The following is a 19,068-nucleotide window of genomic DNA, read 5'->3' on the forward strand; positions in this document are numbered from 1 at the left end:
TGGGCCGGCATGACACCAGTTGTTAAAGTTCACTTGAGAATGTAAGTCTTAAATGTTCTGTGATTTACATATGGAAGAACTGAAACAAACATGTTCATTCTAAAAGATGAGAGATTTAACAAACAATCCAAGTCTTTTTCAATATATAATTTCAGTTACATCACACTGTAAACTTTTGCTACAAATTTTGTGTCTTACGATCTTATACTCCACAACCACCTGATGAAGGAGCTGCGCTCTGAAAGCTAGTGCTTCCAAATAAACCTGTTGGACTATAACCTGGTGTTGTGTGATTTTTAACTTTGTACACCCCAGTCCAACACCAGCATCTCCAAATCATATCTCTAGACTGACATTGTGAGACCTGCTGCATATTTCCAGCATTTTATTTATATTTCAGATTTTCAGTATTCACTCAGCACCTTACTTTTCTAAGGTAATGAATGTCTTTGGACAATCAACCAGCTCTCTAACATTAGGCTGTACATTACTGGGCACAGTGTAAAACTCCAGTTGTTCTATCACGATCATGAAGATTTCTGATGTTGACTCACTACTTTATGTTTCTAAGATTGATAGTCCTCAGGTTTGTGTGGGTAACATTGCTAATTCATGCTAAATTGTACTTTAGGTCTATGTCCACCTGAAAAATGGGAATTCAGAAAAAGAGAAACACAATCTTAAGGTATTTAGGAATGAAATCAGTAAATACATTTTTCAGCGAGAGGTTAGTACAAGTTTTCAACTCCCTTCTGCTCAGCCTGAGAAAACTGGGCTAAGGTTGAGCCATAATCTAGTTAAATGTTGGAACATACTTGAGAGAAGGAATGTTTTATTCCTGTATCCATGAAGTGAAGATGTTAAGTAATATCTTTGAGTAGGTCATTACATGTAACATACAGGGCAGTCACACCAGCAGTTTGAGTTGAACTTGAACCCATGGTATGTCTAATATCTATGCCACTGCATTACGTGGTTGTATTTATTCAACACAAAGTTCTGACACGCAGTATAGGATATTAATTTACTTCGCAGCTGTACTTTTAATGTTATGGACATTTATAGCATTTTTGTGTTTTTTGATGCATGAAACTTCCAAGAAAAACATCAAATTCTGCACATTTGTGAATCATCAATAAATAATCCACAGATACTGTATTTTAGAGGATTCTAAATGCTGATCAAGTAATAGAAAACAATTGTGGAATAAATGGTTGTTATCCATTATACCTTCTTTAATAAGGAAAAATCCCTTCAGAAGCTTTATTTTTATTTATTCAGTTTGGGCACAAAGGGGTAATATTGACTTCTCACGTTGGTGCAAAGTGGGTGAGATAATATTGACCACCTAATTAGACTCCTTTCCTGGTTTTCCATATTCCTTTTTCATTTTATGTAAACAGCAACTAATTTGATTTGACCCAAAGTCAAAAGGATTCCATGCAGATATTCTTCAAATCAAAAATATAACAGCTTGGAGCCAGGCCCAGGTCTGATAGCAGGTATTTGATCTGAAGTATTAAATCTGTATTTCTCCCAGCTACTGCTTAATCAGCTGAGTAATTTCAGTATTTTTGGCTTTATTCAGAATCCCTCAATCATGGTGTCAGGGACACTCATGGCCTGCATAACTTCTGCTGGCTCACTAAATTGAAACACAAATCTGTTGTAAATCACATAAAGAAATGAGTCTTTAAAAACTGTTTTACTAAAGCAGGAAATAATAATCAGAATATATTTCACTTAAATTGATTGAGCATTCATGGAACTTTTCTGATTTATGATGAATTTTGCCTGAAGCAACATATTCAGCTGGGGTCCCTGGACCATGACTCTATCAGCCCCATGTACTGTTCAACTGTATTTATATTGCGAGTTCTGCTCCTGGATCATATTCATGAACCAATAATGGAATTGAATGTCTACTGCTATCAGATCATGCTGCCTTCTTCTCACTCTCCTGCTCTGAAAACAAATGGGATGAACGGAGCCACTCCATTTGTGGCTTTTTTGACGTCATTGTTCATTCAGTAGTTACATCTTGGAAAATAAGCTCCCTCTACAATCCAGTTTCCTGCTTCACCCAGTCTCTAAGAGCAGTAACACGAGTATACACTCCAGGGATATTTGGTTTCGCACAGTCAATACCAAAGCTCACGATCCCAGCTAGAAACCAAGTATTATTGGATCTCCGACAGACCAGCGGACCTCCTGAATCACCCTGGAATAAAGGAGAGTACACAATAATTATAATTGTGTAATGTGATGTTCACCTATTGTATAATAAAATAGCATGTGCTTCTCTTAGCAATAGGACATTCATCAGAAATATGGATACAGGAAGGAGACGCCTTGCATGCGCAAAATAGTTTTCAGGACATTTATGTTCTCTCTTGTGACATTTCAAATTCCTTGGACCAAACTAATTGGTGCCAGCAGTAGCTATCTAGATTTAAGCTTGCATCATGAATTCTTCATCAGTCACTGACCCCCAGACACAGGTGTAAGCTGCAGGAGGAGAGGAACAAAACAAGATTTGGAGGAAAGCACTGGAGGGAACAGAAAGCCAGGGTAAAGAAGACACAAAGCAAAATATTTCGCAAAAAAAAGAGAATCAAAGAACAAAATAATATTAGTATGAAAATAAGCAAGTATAATACATATTATAAGAATAATATAATAGGGTGTGCGACGAAAATAAAGAAAGCAGGAAAAAACCCCCAGCAATGAATTAGGAGATCAAAAGGGGGCCCTTGAAATGACCTTGGTAATAGGCTTAAAGAGAATCCCAAGGCATTCTATCCATACATTAAAACCAAGAGGGTAACTAAGGGAAAGGTAGGACTGCTCAAGGAAAGAATTTGTTCTTGGAGCCGAGGATGTGGTTGAGCTCCTAAATGAATGCTTTGTGTCAGTATTCATGCAGGGAAAGGATATGGAGGATAGTGAGATTAGTGTGAAGTGTACTAATACAGCTAAGGCATTTTGAGGTCAAGAAAGAAGTGGTGCTCGGTCTCATGAAGAGCATTAAAGGTGGACAAGTCCCCTGTGCCCAATGGTATATATCCCAGATTATTGAGAGAGGCAAGAGAAGAGATTGTTGGAGCCTTGACCAAGATCTTTGTAGTCATTGGAGAGGTTCCAGAGGACTGGCGAGTAGCTAATGTTGTTCCTCTATTCAAGAAGGGAAATAAGGATAATCCAGAATACTATAGAGCAGTGAGTCTCACATCGGTGGCTGGGAAGCTATTGGAGAGAATCCTTAGGGATAGAATTTACACGTATTTGGAAAAGCATGGCCTAATTAGGGACAGTCAGCATGGCTTTGTATGGGGCAGGTCATGTCTTACCAACCCATTTGAATTTTTTTGAGGAGGTGACGAAGGTCATCGATGAGGGTAGAGTAGTGAGTATTGTCTACACGGATTTTAGTAAGGCTTTTGACAAGGTTCCTCATAATAGGGTCATGCAGAAGATTAAGATGCATAGGATCCATAGTGACTTGGCCACATGGATTCAGAATTAGCTTGCCCATAGAAGCCAGAAGGTAGAGGTGGAAGGGTGTTTTTCTGGCTGGAATCTATGACTGGCAGTGTTCAGCAGGGATCCGTACTGGGACCTCTGCTGTTTGTGATATGTATAAATGACTTTGATGAAAATGTATACGGGTGGGTTAGTAGGTCTGCAGACGATACAAAGGCCAGTGGAGTTGCGGATAGTGAAGGCTATCAAAGGATATAGGTCAGTTGCAGATATGGGTGGAGAAATGGCAGATGGAGTTTAATCCAGTGAAGTGTGAGGTGCTGCACTTTGGGAGATATAATGTTAAGGAAAAGTATACAGGTAATGGCAGGATCTTCAACAGCATTGATGTACTGGGGGATCATGGAGTTCAAGTCCATAGCTCCCTGACAGTGGCCACGCAAGTAGATAGGGTGGCAAAGAAGGCACATCCCATGCTTGCTTTTATTGGTTGGGGAATGGAGTACAAGAATCAGTTTGTCATGTTGTGGCTTTGCAAAACATTGGTTAGGTAAATACAATGACTGCAGATGCTGGAAACCAGAGTCTAGATTAGAGTGGTGCTGGAAAAAGAGCCTTCCACATCCATTAAAGTTTTACCTGCATATCCACCAATATCATTTATTGTATCCGTTGCTCCTGATGCGGTCTCCTCTACTTTGGGGAGACTGGACACTTCCTAGCAGAGCGCTTTAGGGAACATCTCTGGGACACCCGCACCAATCAACCACACTGCTCTGTGGCCCAACATTTCAACTCTCCCTCCCACTCTGCCAAGGACAAAGAGGTCCTGGGCCTCCTTCACCACTGCTCCCTCACCACCATATGCCGGGAGGAAGAATGCCTCATTTTTCGCCTCGGAACACTTCAACCCCAGGGCATCAATGTGGACTTCAACAGTTTCCTCATTTCCCCTTCCCCCACCTCACCCCAGTTCCAAACTTCCAGCTCAGCACTGTCCTCATGACTTGTCCTACCTGCCTATCTTCTTTTCACCCTATCCACACCCCCCCCCACCTAACTTATCACCTTCATCCCCTCCCCCACTCACCTATTGTACTCTATGCTACTTTCTCCCCACCCCCACTCTCCTCTCACCTATCTCTCCACCAGTTAGGCTCTCTGCCTGTATTCCTGATGAAGGGCTTTTGCCCGAAACGTCGATTTTACTGCTCCTCGGATGCTGCCAAAACATTGGTTAGGCCACACAAAATACTGCGTTCAAGTCTGGTTGCCACATTACAGGAAGCATGTGGAGGCTTTGGAGAGGGTACAGAAGAACTTTACCTGGATGCTACCTGGATTAGAGGGTTTGAGCTATGAGGAGTGGCAGAGGTTGAGGAGAAACTTGGTAGAAGTCTATAAAATAATGAGATGCATTGATAGGGTTGATGGTCAGACTCTGTTTGCCAGAGTTGAAATGTCTAAAACTAAGGGGCATACATTTAAGGTGAGAGGGGGCAAGTTCAAAGGAGATGTGAGGGGCAGGTTTATTTTTTTGCACAGAGTCATAGGGATGTACATCATGGAAACAGACCCTTTGGTCCAACTCATCCATATCGACTTGATATTCTAAATTAATCTAATCCCATTTGCCAGCACTTGGCCCATATCTCTCAAAACCCTTCCTATTCTATACCCATCCAGATGCCTTTTAAATGCTGTAATTATGCTGACCTCCACCACTTCCCCAGTAGCTCATTCCATACATGTACCAGCCTGTGTGAAAAAAATTGCCCCTTAGGACCCTTTTAGATCTTTCCCCTCTCACCTTAAACCTATGCCCTCTTGTTCAGGACTCCCCCACCCCTGGGAAAATACCTTAGCTCTTCACCCTATCCATGCCCCTCATGATTTTATAAACATCTATAAAGGTCACCTCTTAGCCTCTGATGCTCCAGAGAAAAATAGCCACAGCCTATTAAGTCTCTCCCTTTTGTTCAAACGCTTCAACTATAACAGCATTCTTGTCATTTTTTTCTGCACCTTTTCAAGTTTTTCCTATGACAGGAAGACCAGAATTGAATGGAGTATTCCTAAAGTGGTCTAACCAATATCCTGTACAGCTGCAACATGATCTCCCGACTCCTATACTCAGTGTGTTGACCCAATAAAGGCAAGTGTACCACATGCCTTTTTTCACTACCCTGTCTATCTGACACTCCACTTTCAAAGAATTATGAACTAGTACTCCAAAGTCTCTTTGTTCGGCAGCACTCTTCGGGTTCCTACCATTAAGTGTGTAAGTCCTACCCTGATTTGCCCTACCAAGTCTGGAATGCGCTGCCGTGGTGGTACTGGAGGCAGATGCGATAGGAGTATTTAAGGAACTTTTAGATAAGCACATGAATATGCAAGGAATGGGCGAATATGGACCAAGGGCAGGCAGAAGAGAGTAGTTTAATTTGGCTTCATGTTCAGCGCAACATCATGGGCTGAAGGGCCTGTTCCTGTGCTGTACTGCGCTATGTTCTATGTTCTAAAAGATAGAAGAAAAACAGTAAAAGTTGAAGCACATGATCTGGATCTAGCTTTTTGAACAAAGTGAGTGCATGGATGAAAATGTTTAATTTTGGTGCCCAAACAGGCATGCGTTTCCAGAACAAGACAGTAGATGGGGCTATATCAGTTTATCCAAAACAACGGGCAGAATCTTATACTGTAGTGCTCAGAGTTTTGTAAGCTATGGCAAGATGTATGACAGAATCAGACTAGAAGTCTCGACTGCTGGAGCATCTTGCTGCACCTTTTATGCCTTTTGCTGAGCAGTGAAACAGATTTCTCACAAGGTAGTGAGGAGTTGCCAGTTAAGTGGGATGATATCTCATTGTATGGGATTCTATAAGGGTGGCACAGTGGCTCGGTGGTTGGCACTGCTGCATCACAGTGCCAAGGACCTGGGCTCATTTCCAGGCTCGGGCGACTGTGTGGAGTTTGCACGTTCTCCCTGTGTCTGTGTGTGTTTCCTCCAGGTACTCCAATTTCCTCCCACAATCCAAAGATGTGCAGGTTAGGTGAATTGGCCATGTAAAATTGCCCAGAGTGTTCAGGGATGTATGAATTAGGGGTTTAGAATCGGTTTAACTCAGTTGGCTGGGTCATTGGTTTACAGAGCAGTGTGATGCCAACAGTGTGGGTTCAATTCCCATCACCGGTTTGAGGTTACCATGAAGGACTCTCCTTTTCAACCTCTCTTCCCTTGCCTGAGGTCTGGTGGTCCTCAGGTTTAATCACCATCAGTCACTTTTCTCTCTAATGAGAGCAGCCCTGATAGTCTAGTAAGACAATAGTGACACAACAGCTAGGGGTAAATGTAAAGTAATAGGGTAGGGGAATGGATTTGCGTGGGATACTCTTCAGAGGGTCGGTGTGGACTTTTTGGGCCGAAGGGCCTGTTTCCACACTGTAGGGATTCTATGATCTATGATGATAGCAAGGCAAACACTGTATTAATGTCACAACTCACCTCACTAAGATTCAGCTCCCGATCTTAACAGACATGCTAAAAAAAGCTAGACGTCAAGGCATCTTGACGTTGAAATCAGAGCAGTGCTTGGCAACTTTGGTTTACTGTTTGTTTGAAAGTTCCTCCATGTTGCACACCAGCAGCTCAGGGCATGCGCCAGCTCGTGGGCTGGACCAGGCCGTATCTGCAGGCTCTTTGCTCACTCAGTCACTCTGAACCTACCTGTATGCTCACACCATTCCTGCCTTGGCCTTGCCTTTGCGCACTTAGCTCTAGCTGAATGGGGCAATCAGGCTTGTATTACTTCAGTCTTGCCTTGCCATTTTGCATAGGAACACAGGAAGGAAGCCTCAGTCAAAATTAAGGTCAGGGGAGAGCCTTCACTGAGGGTGGTCAAAGGCAGCCTCCGATACTGGTCCGGGGGCTTGGAGATGGTCAGTCATCAAGCCACTTGTGTGGTCAGAGTCAGGATGCCTTTTACAAAAGGAGGAATGAAATAAATACGGGGTAGCCTGCTATCCTTCTTGAATCCTTTTGTCCACTGTGGGCTGCATTCCTCCTGGAATGAGGCGGAGGTGGGTACTAAAGGAGAGAAAGTGGGTGACAGAGGACAGTTGTCCCAAAAGAATGAGTAGTCAGTGGAGAGTATATGATGTAGGGGGTGACAGTGAGTGAGGGAGGATACCTCAATCAATCAATACTGCGAGTGATATGGCATCAGCTTGTTGGGAGATGAGTCTGGTAGCAGGAGATAGAAAAAGAGTTTGAGGGAGTGGAAAAGAGATGGTGACACTTGTGCTGGTGAAATGGAAAAGATCATTGACCTTTATCCTACAGGGCTGGGCATCCCGCCAGATTGCTGAGACTATACTGACCTGGGTGGCAACCTCAATCCAGACTGGCGTAGTCTGGGTTTTCTCACCTCCTGTGTGCCAGCAGTGGGGGAAAGAGGTCATGTGCATTGGCACCGCTCCGTCCAGCAGGACCCCCAGGTCCTTGCCCATAAAAGCGGCGCCAATTCCCCCCTAGTCTGTAACACAGAATCATTCAGGATAGTTTCAGACTGACAGGGGTTTTCTGGGTGCACAAGCTTATAAACATGGCATGTGCACCAGGTCATTTCCAGGCAACTTCAGGAGTGGTGCGTTGCCCTGGGAATGGCGCGATGGGAAGATAGGAATACGATTGAATGTGAAGGATGCCATCGGGGTGGGGTAAGTAGTTAATGAGGTGAGTTAGATAAGATATGGAGACAAATCTCACTAAGTCCCATGGTGAGAATCCTCCAAAAAAAACTTGCTATAACTCACACAAAGCCAAAGAAAAATTCACATGGCATTGGAATCAGGTATCTTCATCCCAAAATCCAAGCAATTTGAGCTTCCATTTCTTAGTCACTGGCCTGTTCCACCAGGAAGATAATTGCCTTATAGTATAAAAATCCCAGTTTAGAACCTCAAGGTCTATTTACACTGTCCTAAGATAGTTGCAAATTAATAGAAACATAGGAATTGTTAAATGAGAAAAGATCCAATCTATTTAGTTTAACTTATACCAAACTGGTAACCACATGATAATATTGGGGTGTTTGACTAATTGTTCTCAATTAGTCTACAACACTTTCCAAGCTAGCACGTAAAAAAAACCTGCTAGTTTTTTTTCAGCTGGAGGAGAGATGTGGGAACAATATATTCAAAGTCATCCATTCCTCTCAAGCTCTTTACGTTCACTACGTGATGTATTCAATTTCTTACATACAAATCAATGCTTGGATGAAAAGTGAACATGGACTTAAAAATGCCAGATCTTATCTTCAGCTATTGTAAGACTATAGTTTCAGTAGATTCCTGGCTGTGTACCAATTTGTATGTGGTTGAAGGAAGTCTCTGCTGATGACTGTTTCTTCATTCAGGAATTTCCAGTGAGGTGTGGCTCTCAACCGGAACAGTCAGCGTATCACTTTGGACTGAAGCCAGCTCTCCACTCCTTCCTGACACAGCAGGATTGGAGAATCAGAATGAATGGTCAAAGGTAATTTAATGGTCAATCCTAAATTGATATCTTCACTACTTAGTCAATAATCACCTGTCCTTTATAGGACATGTTCACTTCTTGTTTCACTGTCTTTAATACAGGTAGTTCTTCTATAACATGATAGTTGCATTCTTGCGCCACATCACATTATAGCAACATTGCGCTTTAGAAACAGTATTTAAAGTGTTGGCAACATAACTGCATTACAGTGTCCCCAGTTTGTCAATCACATTACAGCGAACTTGCGTCGACGAAATGAGTTATAGCAGAACGACCTGTAATTGATAATGACATGATAGTTGCTGCAGTGTATCTTTACGTAAGTATGTTGATAGTCTGCATACATTATCATACAGGATATGATGTTCAAATCTATCAATTGACAAAGCAAGATATACTTGGAAAAGATTTCAAAATACAAACGTCCCTGATTTAGAAACATCTGACTTATGAATGGTTGAACTTACAAGCACAGTCCCATATAGGGGTGTATTAATATTAATTTTAAAGATTCAACATTCAAATGTTTAATCTATTTATGGTTATTTTATAAAGTCCTGCATTGTGTTGCAACTTGCATACAAATTGACTAGTGAACGGACTCAAGAACCAAGCCTGTTCTCTTGGAGACTGCCAGTAGGGGTTCTGAAGAAGGGTCAGTAAACCTGAAACGTCAACTCTACTTTCTTTCCACAGATACTGCCATATCTGCTGAGTTTTTCCAGCAATTTCTGATTTTGGTACTGCCAGTAGCTTACCACTCTTATTTGAGCAATTGGTAAATTTGTGTTTGAAGCATAAAAGAAAATACAAAAGCAATAACTGGTATCTGTAATAGTTCTTTATCGACTCTATCAGAATAACATGGAATATGTGAATTTGCCCAATTGTATGGATTTAAGCATTGAATGAATGAAATTCATTGTTGTTGACGGCGAGATGTGAGAACAAGAAGCATTCTGTTCTAAGTAAGTTCTAAGTTCTACGCCTTAAAGTTGTTGAAATGACAGAAGGATCTGCTCCCTCTATAAAAGTAATTTAATTTTGTTCCCTATATTTTCAGAAGTATTAGAAATTACCCTGAAATTTTTTTACAATCTATAAAAGGGAGAGAGTGCTTATTCCTTGGTGTGACCATTATCCAGATTTAGTTTGAAGCTACTTGCGACCTGTAGTTTACAACAGTAAATCGACTTGTTGAATGTTAGTTCATGAATAAAAATATTGCCCATTGTAGTACATTCACACGAGCATGACTTAATACATTTTCTTCAAAACGTAAAACTAATATCTCAACAAAATATGAAAAAATTAACCTTCTGTTTAATTTGTCTATGTGAAAGGCAAGACTTCTACTGGCTGACTAGTAAACACTTTCCATTAACATTTTGTGAACAGTAATAACTTTCTACCAATCATGGAGCAAAAGCAGTTCAGCAGTGGGTGTTAAGAGAGTGCAAGCCAGGGAGCAGCCAGGAAGAAATTTTGATTAGGGTGGCACGGTGGCTTAGGGGCTAGCACTGTTGCCTCACAGCGCCAGGGACCTGGGTTCAATTCCTGCCTCGGGCAACTTTGTGTGTGGAGTTTGCACATTCTCCCCGTATCTGCGTGGGTTTCCTCTGGATGCTCTGGTTTCCTCCCACAGTCCAAAGGTGTGCAGGTTAGGTCAATTGGCCATGCTAAATTGCCCATTGTGTTAGGTGCATTTGTCAGGGGAGTGGGTCTGGGTGGGTTGCGCTTCGGAGGGTCGGTGTGGACTTGTTGAGCCGAAGGGCCTGTTTCCACACTGTAGGGAGTCTAATCTAATCTAAAAAAGTGAAAAGGTTACCTGACAAGCATCAACTCCTCCTGCCAAGATACCAGCACACAGCATCCTATCACTAATTTGGTTTCCAAAGGTACGTTTGCATCGTTTGTCGTTGATAATTTTCACTTCTGCTTTTTGAAGGATGGTTGCAGGTGGGCCTGGAGGTAAAAGATAATTAATTAGTTCTTCATTAATTTCTGAATTTGAACAGAAATGTCTGACATTCCAATGTGGCATTTGTTTTAACTCATTCATGGGATGTGGCTGTCACTGGCTGAAGCAGCATATATTGCAAATCCCTAGTTGCCCTTCAGGAGGTGGAACTGAGCTGCCTTCTTAAACTACTGCAGTTCATGTACTTTAGGTAGACCCACAGTGCCATTAAAGATGAAGTTCCAGGATTTCAATCCAGCGACACTGAATGAACTGTGATATATTCCCTAGTCAGGATGGACAATCATTTGGAGAAGAACATGGGGGTGGTGGAGATCCTATGTATACGTCCTTCTAGGTGGTAGTAGTTGTGGGTTTGGATGGTGCTAAATAAGGAGTCTTGGTGAATTTCTGCGGTACATCTTGTAAATGGTACACCTTGCTGCGAGGGTGCGGTGTCAATCGAGCGAGATGCTTTGACTCCTGATTTGTGCTTTGTAGATGATGGACAGGTTGTAGGGACCCAGGACCTGTCCTGCTTTCTGCAGGCTTCCTAGCCTCTGACCTGCTCATGCACCCACTGTATGTGTGTGGTAGTCCTGTTCAGTTTCTGGTTAATGCTAGCCCCCACTATGTTCATCGTGGGAGTTTCAGTGATTATGATGTCAATTAATGTCAAGAGGCAATGGTTTGATTCTCTTCTTTTTGGAGAATGGTCATTGCCTGGTACTTGCGTGGCACAAATATTACTTGCTACTTTTTGCTCAAACCTGGATATTTTCCAGGCTTTGCTGATTTGAATATGAACTGCTTTGGTACCTGAGAAATCATGAATGATACTGAACATTGTGCAATCATTGATGATCATTCACTCTTCTGACCTGATGACAGAGGGTTGGTCATTGATGAAGCAGCTAAAAATGGTTGGGCCTAGGACATTACACTGAGGATTGTCTGCTTTGTACTGTTTTTTTGTTGGGTAGATGCCAGTGTTGTCGTTGTGCTAGAACAAATTGGTAATGTATGCAGCATGCTCTAGAACACAAGTCTTCAGTACTATTACCGGAATATTGTCAGGGCTCAGAGCCTTTACAGCATCCAGTGACTACAACCATTTCTTGGTATGATGTGGAATGAATTGAATTGGCTGAAGACTGGCATCTGAGATGCTGAGGACTTCAGGAAGGGGCCAAGATGGATCATCCACTTGACATTTCTGGATGAAGATTGTTGTGAATGCTTCAAATTTATCTTTTGCCCTGAGGTGCCTAGCTCCCCTTTTATTATTGAAAATGAAAAATGAGTGAGGATCTACTTCCTCCAATGAGATGTTTAACTGTCCACCATCATTCACATTTTGATGGGCAAGGAATACACAGTTTAGATCTGTTGCACTGGTTGTGGAGTCGCTTAGCTCTATCAGTTGCTGCTAATGCACGTAGTATTGGAGGTTGATACATCATTTTTAGGTAAGCCCAGTGCTGCTCCTGATATGTCCTTCTTCACTCTTCATTGAACCTAAGTTGATGTTAGGGATTATACCAAACTATGAGGTTTTAGATTGTGTTGGTGTATGATTTATGCTACTGCTGATAGTGTACCTCAGAAATGCCTACTCTTGGAGTTGCTAGATCTGTTTGAAATCAATCCAGTTTAACAGTGATTGTCTTCAAAACTCCCAAGCACTATGTGAAACATATCAAGTGAGTCAGCATCAAATAAATCCAAAGCATCTTGCTAACTCAAAATGACATAATTAGATGCTGTGTGATAAACTAAATATATTTTAATGCAGTTATTTGATTATAAGGCTCTGTCCTTAAAAATAAGCAATCATTACATTGATAATTAAATTCACAAGCATTCTAAAATTGTTAAGATATATTGGAGTACTTTCTCCAGCAGATACATCACGCTTTTGCATTGAAAGCAGCCTCAAGAGATGGTGGAAGTGAATTTTTAAAGGTATAGATAGGATCTTGAGAAGCAAGGAGTTGAAGGATTATCTGAAGTTGATGAGAATATGGAAGAAAATATGGATGAGAGTATTGGAGCAGGTATGAGGGGTTGCATAGTCTACTCCTGCTCCTAATTCATATGTTAGTGTGGTGCCAGTGTCCTGAAAAAAACGATAGTCAATTGACCACACGCATCATCATAGATTGAAAACTGGTAAAACTAACATGGATAATGGATACACAAAAAACCATCAGGATGAGTATCTGACATTCAACATACTTAAAGAAATAAACATTAAAATAGAAAATGACAGTTTTATTGACATTGCAGGGAAGACAAATCATTCAATTAAAATTGGAATAATGCCAAAATCTAACCTTGAAAGGCAAGCGCTCCCCATCCCGTGATTGTACATTTTCGACCAGCAGAGATGACTTCACTACTCGATGGGAGGCAAATTGGCTGGATGAACTTATTGAAGATGAGAGGAGAAGAAAGCTCCAGTAGTGCGATGTCATTGTTAAAGTTCATTGGAATGCTATAGTTAGGATGGATGTGGATTCTACTGATGGTTCTCGATATACCACGCCGAACAAAGATTGATCCCATGTAAGCTTTCCAGTTTGAAGGGTTGGCGAATGCTCTTTAAGCAAACATGAATAAACATAATTTCAATCATTCTTAAAACATTTAGGTTAAATCTATAATTCTTGTTTAATACTAGCTTATTTTGTGACTCCATGTCTTCGCCATCACAGAGTCTGCTGTTACAGTCTCCACAAAAATTGTGCACCTCTTATCCTACTGAAAACCATTTGTTATTGAAACTCATTCAGCCCTTTGTTAGGACCACACTCCATTACTCCAGCATACCCCCACTTCTATGTTACATACATGCCAACTGTTCTATATTGGCTCCTGAGAATTACAGAATTTGACAGCATAGGAGGTCCTTCAGCTCATTTAAAAGAACAATCCCCAGTTTCCCCATAAACCTGTACATATTTCCAGATTTACATGCAATTTTCTTTTGAAAAATACAGTTCAAAATCTTCTGACATCCTTTCAAGAGTGCAACCCTATCTGTTATGGAAAAAGACATTTTACCCAAGAAAGGAGGCCATTCAACCCATTGTTGCATGTGCTAACCAAAAATAATTATTCAGCCTCATCCTATTTTCCAGATCTTGGTCCAGAACAATCGTGAATTTTTTTTTTGAAATGTTTTTGCTTCTTCTAGCCTTTCAGGTAGTGAATTCTGGATCATTATATTTCTTGAAGTAATTATCCTGTACACACCTCTAATTCTTCTAACAATTACTTTAAATCTACGTTCCTGATTGTTGACTTATCTGTTACTGAGATTATGTCCTTCGTGTACATGTTATTTAGGTGTTATAATATTATATACCTTAATTAAATCCCCTCTCAACCTCTTCTTTTCTAAAGGAAACAACTCCAGCTTATTTGACCTTTCCTTTATGATCAATAGACTATTTATTGTCTATTCTCTCACATTGTTTGCTCTCACCAAAAAGGTATACCTCACATTTTCAGGATTGAATTGTTTTACCACTTTCCTCTCATCTGTCTTCTGGTTCCAACCAGCCCTGCAGTTTTGCAACTTTTAAAATCTTTCCTCCCTCAATTTAATTTTTCAGCCTTGCATTTAAGTCATGGCTTAGCTGTACCTCTTCTACATCTGTCATGTCCTCTAGCCTTACAATTCCCTCCCTGGCCCCATTACTTTCACCTATCCATTCAGTCTCACCTCGAAACCAGGCTTCAGCTGCCCAGCAACTCACTAAGGCTCCTTGACAGCAACTTCTAAACCTGAGGCCTCTGCCTCCTAGAAGAACAAGGTTAGCATCTGCATAGGGAGAAAACGAAAAGCAAGTGCTTTGGCAAGCAGGAGGGAGGATGGTAAATGGTTTCTTGAAAACCAGATTTGTGAAATAGATAGAAGATGCAATTGATTTTTGTTAAGTGTGACATAACACAATGAGAACATGGAATGGAATGTTGCCCAGACTAAATGAAAAGAAGGGTGGCATGGTGACTCAGTGGTTAGCACTGCTGCCTCACAGCACCAGGGACCCGGGTTCAATGCCAGCCTTGAGTGTCTGTCTGTATGGAGTTTGCATATTCTCCCGGAGTCTGCTTGGGTTTCCTCCGGGTGCTCCGGTTTCCTCCCACAATCCAAAGATGCGCAGGTTAGGTGAATTGGCCATGCTAAATTGCCTGTAGTGTTCAGGGATGTGTAAGTTAGGTGCATTAGTCAGGGGTAAATGTAGAGTGACAGGGTAGGAGAATGGGTCTGGGTGGGTTATTGTTCGGAGGTTTTGTTTGGATGTGTAGGGCTGAAGGGCCTGTTTCAACACTGTAGGAACTCTATGAAGGGTATGGATGAACAAAGAGGCTTGGGATTTAAATATGATAATGTGGGCGCAGACAGATAATGGTATTTTCCGAAGTTGCATACGTCTCCCACCACAACCAATGGCACCTTGGGACAGACATTAGGTATAGGACTGAAATAATCATGATAAACTTACATAAAATATTGGTTATGCCACACATACTGGAATGTGCCCATAAAGAGTCCACTCTAGAAAAAAAAATCTAAGAATCTAAAAGGTCAGGGACGGAAAGCTAGGAGACTTGACACATTGGACTGCTCTTCACTTGAGCAAAGAAGGGGACCAGGAGATTTAATGATAAAAGATTTTGATGGGGGCGGCACGGTGGCTCAGTGGTTAGCACCGCTGCCTCACAGCACCAAGGTCAAATTCCAGTCTGTGTGGAGTTTGCACATTCTCCCCATGTCTGTGTGGGTTTCCTCCAGGTGCTCCAGTTCCCTCCCACAATCCAAAGATGTGCAGGTCAGGTGAATTGGCCATGCTAAATTACCCACAGTGTTAGGTGCATTAGTCAGAGGGGGGTGGGTTACTCTTCAGAGGGTCAGTGTGGACTTGTTGGACCGAAGGGCCTGTTTCCACACTATCGGGAATCTAATATAATCTAATTAGATTAGATTACTTACAGTGTGGAAACAGGCCCTTCGGCCCAACAAGTCCACACCGCCCCGCTGAAGCGTAACCCACCCATACCCCTACATCTACATCTACATCTACCCCTTACCTTACCCAATGAATAGGAAAGAATCATTGTCCGGTTAAGAGTTCATCAATTTAATGTGGCCAGTGTGAGTCTAAAGGAGTGAATTTATAGAAACAGGAGTAACCCACTGTATGGCTGATGAATGGAATGCTTTGCTGTTGTGTTACCGTTATGAGGTTTTAAAGCAAAAGGACTGTCTTTATACTTAGGTTACCTATGCTGTAACCTATGCTGAAGCATGCCTGTCGAGGTGATGAGACTATTAAAGATTTACTGAAGCCTAGATTGTTTTACTGAGAAGGTGCAAAATATTCATTCATGTAGACAATAGTGAAGGCAGCTGTGTTACTGGTGGAGAAAATGGGTCACCAATTATCTCAAGGAAGTATTGCCAACAATTGGGAACTAAAGAACAGTCAGTTAGCATCTACACTTGGAAACAAAACCAATGTGATTGACATTACCATGGGAAAGGCAGGAAAGGGAGCCATTGTAAAGTTTGCTTTGTAGGCTTGACTATAATATCACCAAATATCACAGATGGATGAGTTAGTCTACCACGAACTAGGATGAGAAAGAACAGCCAGAGACCAAGCTCCCAAAGGTGTACCATTCTGGAATATGTACAATTCAGATATAGGTTGAAAAGACCACATTTATTTGGCAATAAGTGAGGCTGGAAGATACGCCTAGCTCATGCTGACGAAGGATCATTAGGAACAGTCTCTCTGGGAAGGATAATTCTGGTATCAAAGCTACCAGGATGAGATGCAAGCAAACAAAAATAAACCATTGTGAGTTAAGAATCATTTTGGACTGGTTCAAGGAGAAGCCAATGTCTATTTAAAGCTGAGTGTAAAGTTTATCTATGAAATATGTTTTCTTTTGATTGGACTAGAAGTAAAAAGGGAACTGTTCTGCAAAGTATGAATAGCCTCCAGAGATAGACTTAACCAATAGTCTGTGTCTTTTGGCACAGTAAATGTCTTAAAATGTAATATCTCACTGTATAATTCTTTTGGCTATTAACTAAAGGTTCAAATTTCAATAAATATTTGAAAAAGAAGAATAGTAGAATGGAAGGCACTGCAATTATATTAGGATTGCTGCAAAAGTCACCTGCTAATGACAGCAGGGGAGGAATGGCCATTTTTTTATACTTTAATATTTAATAATTCTAAAAATCTGGATTGAGAGAAAAGCAGGAATGTTTAGTCTGAGGCTAAGAACTCTGCTGATATGTTAGCAAGCATTCAATTATTTGATTTGGATATTGGGACAATAAAATAATATAGGAGACTTTTTGTATGCAGGTCGTTCTGCTGTAATGAATGTTTCATTAATGTGAATTTGCTGTAAAACGATTGATGAATTGGGGACAGTGTTTCTAAAAGGCGAACTTTTAGATTACGTTGCCAATACTTTAAGCACTATTTCTAAAGTGCGATTTTTCTATAATGCAGGGTTGCACAAGAACACAACCACCGTGTTATAGGAGAACTACCTGTACCATACTTTATGACCTTATGAATTTACTATCAAAATTACCATGACATGCTTCCAATCTTAAAAGTTATATTCTTAGTCAAGATCACATGGGAGTCAGATACTTGAAAATTTAAATGAATGAGTTGAGGGGTACTTTGGATGAATGGGTCATAAAGCCAATTTTCTAATTTATCAGTATATCAACAATCCAAGATGAAAGCACTGGTTAGTTATGTAGTAGCTGAAGTTTTAGTTAATATTGCCACATGCTCAAAGCTAAACAGCCTGACTGCAACAGAAAACCAGTGGAAATGTATTTTCCCAAATCTGACGAAACCATTGTCTCAGTTCACTTGGACTCTATAGTTGATGACTCCCACCAAAAACAGCAAATCAGCACATTGACCTGGGAGTACTACAATGGAGTCTTCTGATTAAATATTCATCTATAAATGGGCGTTGACAGAATTGGCATGGCAGCAGTACAAATTACTTTATTTGTACACAGTTTTACCAACAATTTATTTTTATGCATTCATGGGAAGAGGTCATCACTAGCTAGGCCAGTATGTATTGCCCATGCTTCATTGCCCAGAGGGCAGGTAAGAGTATACCACATTGCTGTGAGTCTGGAGTCACACGTAAGTTAGACCAGATAAGGATGGCAGATTCCTTCTCTAAAGGACATGAGATAGATTTTTCTGACAATTGACAATGGATTTGTTTAATCATTAGACTCCTAATCCCAGATCTGTGTTGAATTCAAATGCCACCATCCATGGCAGGATTCAAACCAGGTTCCTAAACTTGGGTCTCTGGATTAATCTTCGAGGAAAAAGTGAGGACTGCAGACGTTGGAGCTCAGAGCTGAAAATGTGTTGCTGGAAAAGCGCAGCAGGTCAGGCAGCATCCAAGGAACAGGAGAATCGACGTTTTGGGCATCAGCCCTTCTTCAGGAATCCTGAAGAAGGGCTGATGCCCAAAACGTCGATTCTCTGGATTAATCATCCAGCGATAATACCACTAGCCCATTGCCTCCCCAATAGTCTATAAAATTATGGTATAATGCAACGAGAATTTCTTCAGAATTAAGACTAAGTTCCAGCCTGACGAGAAAATGTGTCCTTTTTACATTTGGCATGTATCAAAGACAAAGACAATCTTAATAATTACTTCTGAAAACAGTGAGCTGCAGAGATGAGCCATCTGTCAGAGATGATAGAGGCACCACAGACGTGTGATCCGATTTGGAGGCTAACCTGCCAAGGCCATTCACCATTCACAGAGTTTGTTCCACCAACAATCCTACTGGAGAATGCAGGTCTGGAGCCACAAGCTGTGTAACATACAGAAATGTTTAGAGAGTGACATGTATATTTGGAGGATTTTATGTAAGCATTCATATTCCAAAATATCAAATGAACGCAACCGTTGTACCATAAGGTTTAGGTTAGCTTCGATAAAGGATAAAGAAGCAACCAAGCCATCTATGTTTGAGTTGCATTACTTAAAGAGGGAG

General features: G+C 41.1%; 1 protein-coding gene across 4 annotated transcripts in view; it reads right to left on the reverse strand.

Moving 5' to 3' along the window:
- Positions 1-1,690: 1,690 nt before the first annotated feature.
- The window catches only part of LOC140490855 (transmembrane protease serine 11C-like), a 43,853-nt gene continuing 26,475 nt past the window's right edge, over positions 1,691-19,068 (reverse strand). For all 4 annotated transcript variants that reach the window (XM_072589147.1, XM_072589144.1, XM_072589146.1 and 1 more), the window contains 4 exons: positions 18,723-18,885; positions 13,319-13,584; positions 10,851-10,987; positions 1,691-2,221 (listed from right to left, as the gene is read on the reverse strand). In XM_072589147.1, the coding sequence (XP_072445248.1) occupies positions 2,060-2,221; positions 10,851-10,987; positions 13,319-13,584; positions 18,723-18,885 (728 nt within the window). In that variant the 3' untranslated portion in view covers positions 1,691-2,059. The remainder of the gene's footprint in view (positions 2,222-10,850; positions 10,988-13,318; positions 13,585-18,722; positions 18,886-19,068) is intronic.

This window comes from Chiloscyllium punctatum, chromosome 2 (genome assembly GCF_047496795.1).
Source record: "Chiloscyllium punctatum isolate Juve2018m chromosome 2, sChiPun1.3, whole genome shotgun sequence".
Lineage (NCBI taxonomy): Eukaryota > Metazoa > Chordata > Chondrichthyes > Orectolobiformes > Hemiscylliidae > Chiloscyllium > Chiloscyllium punctatum.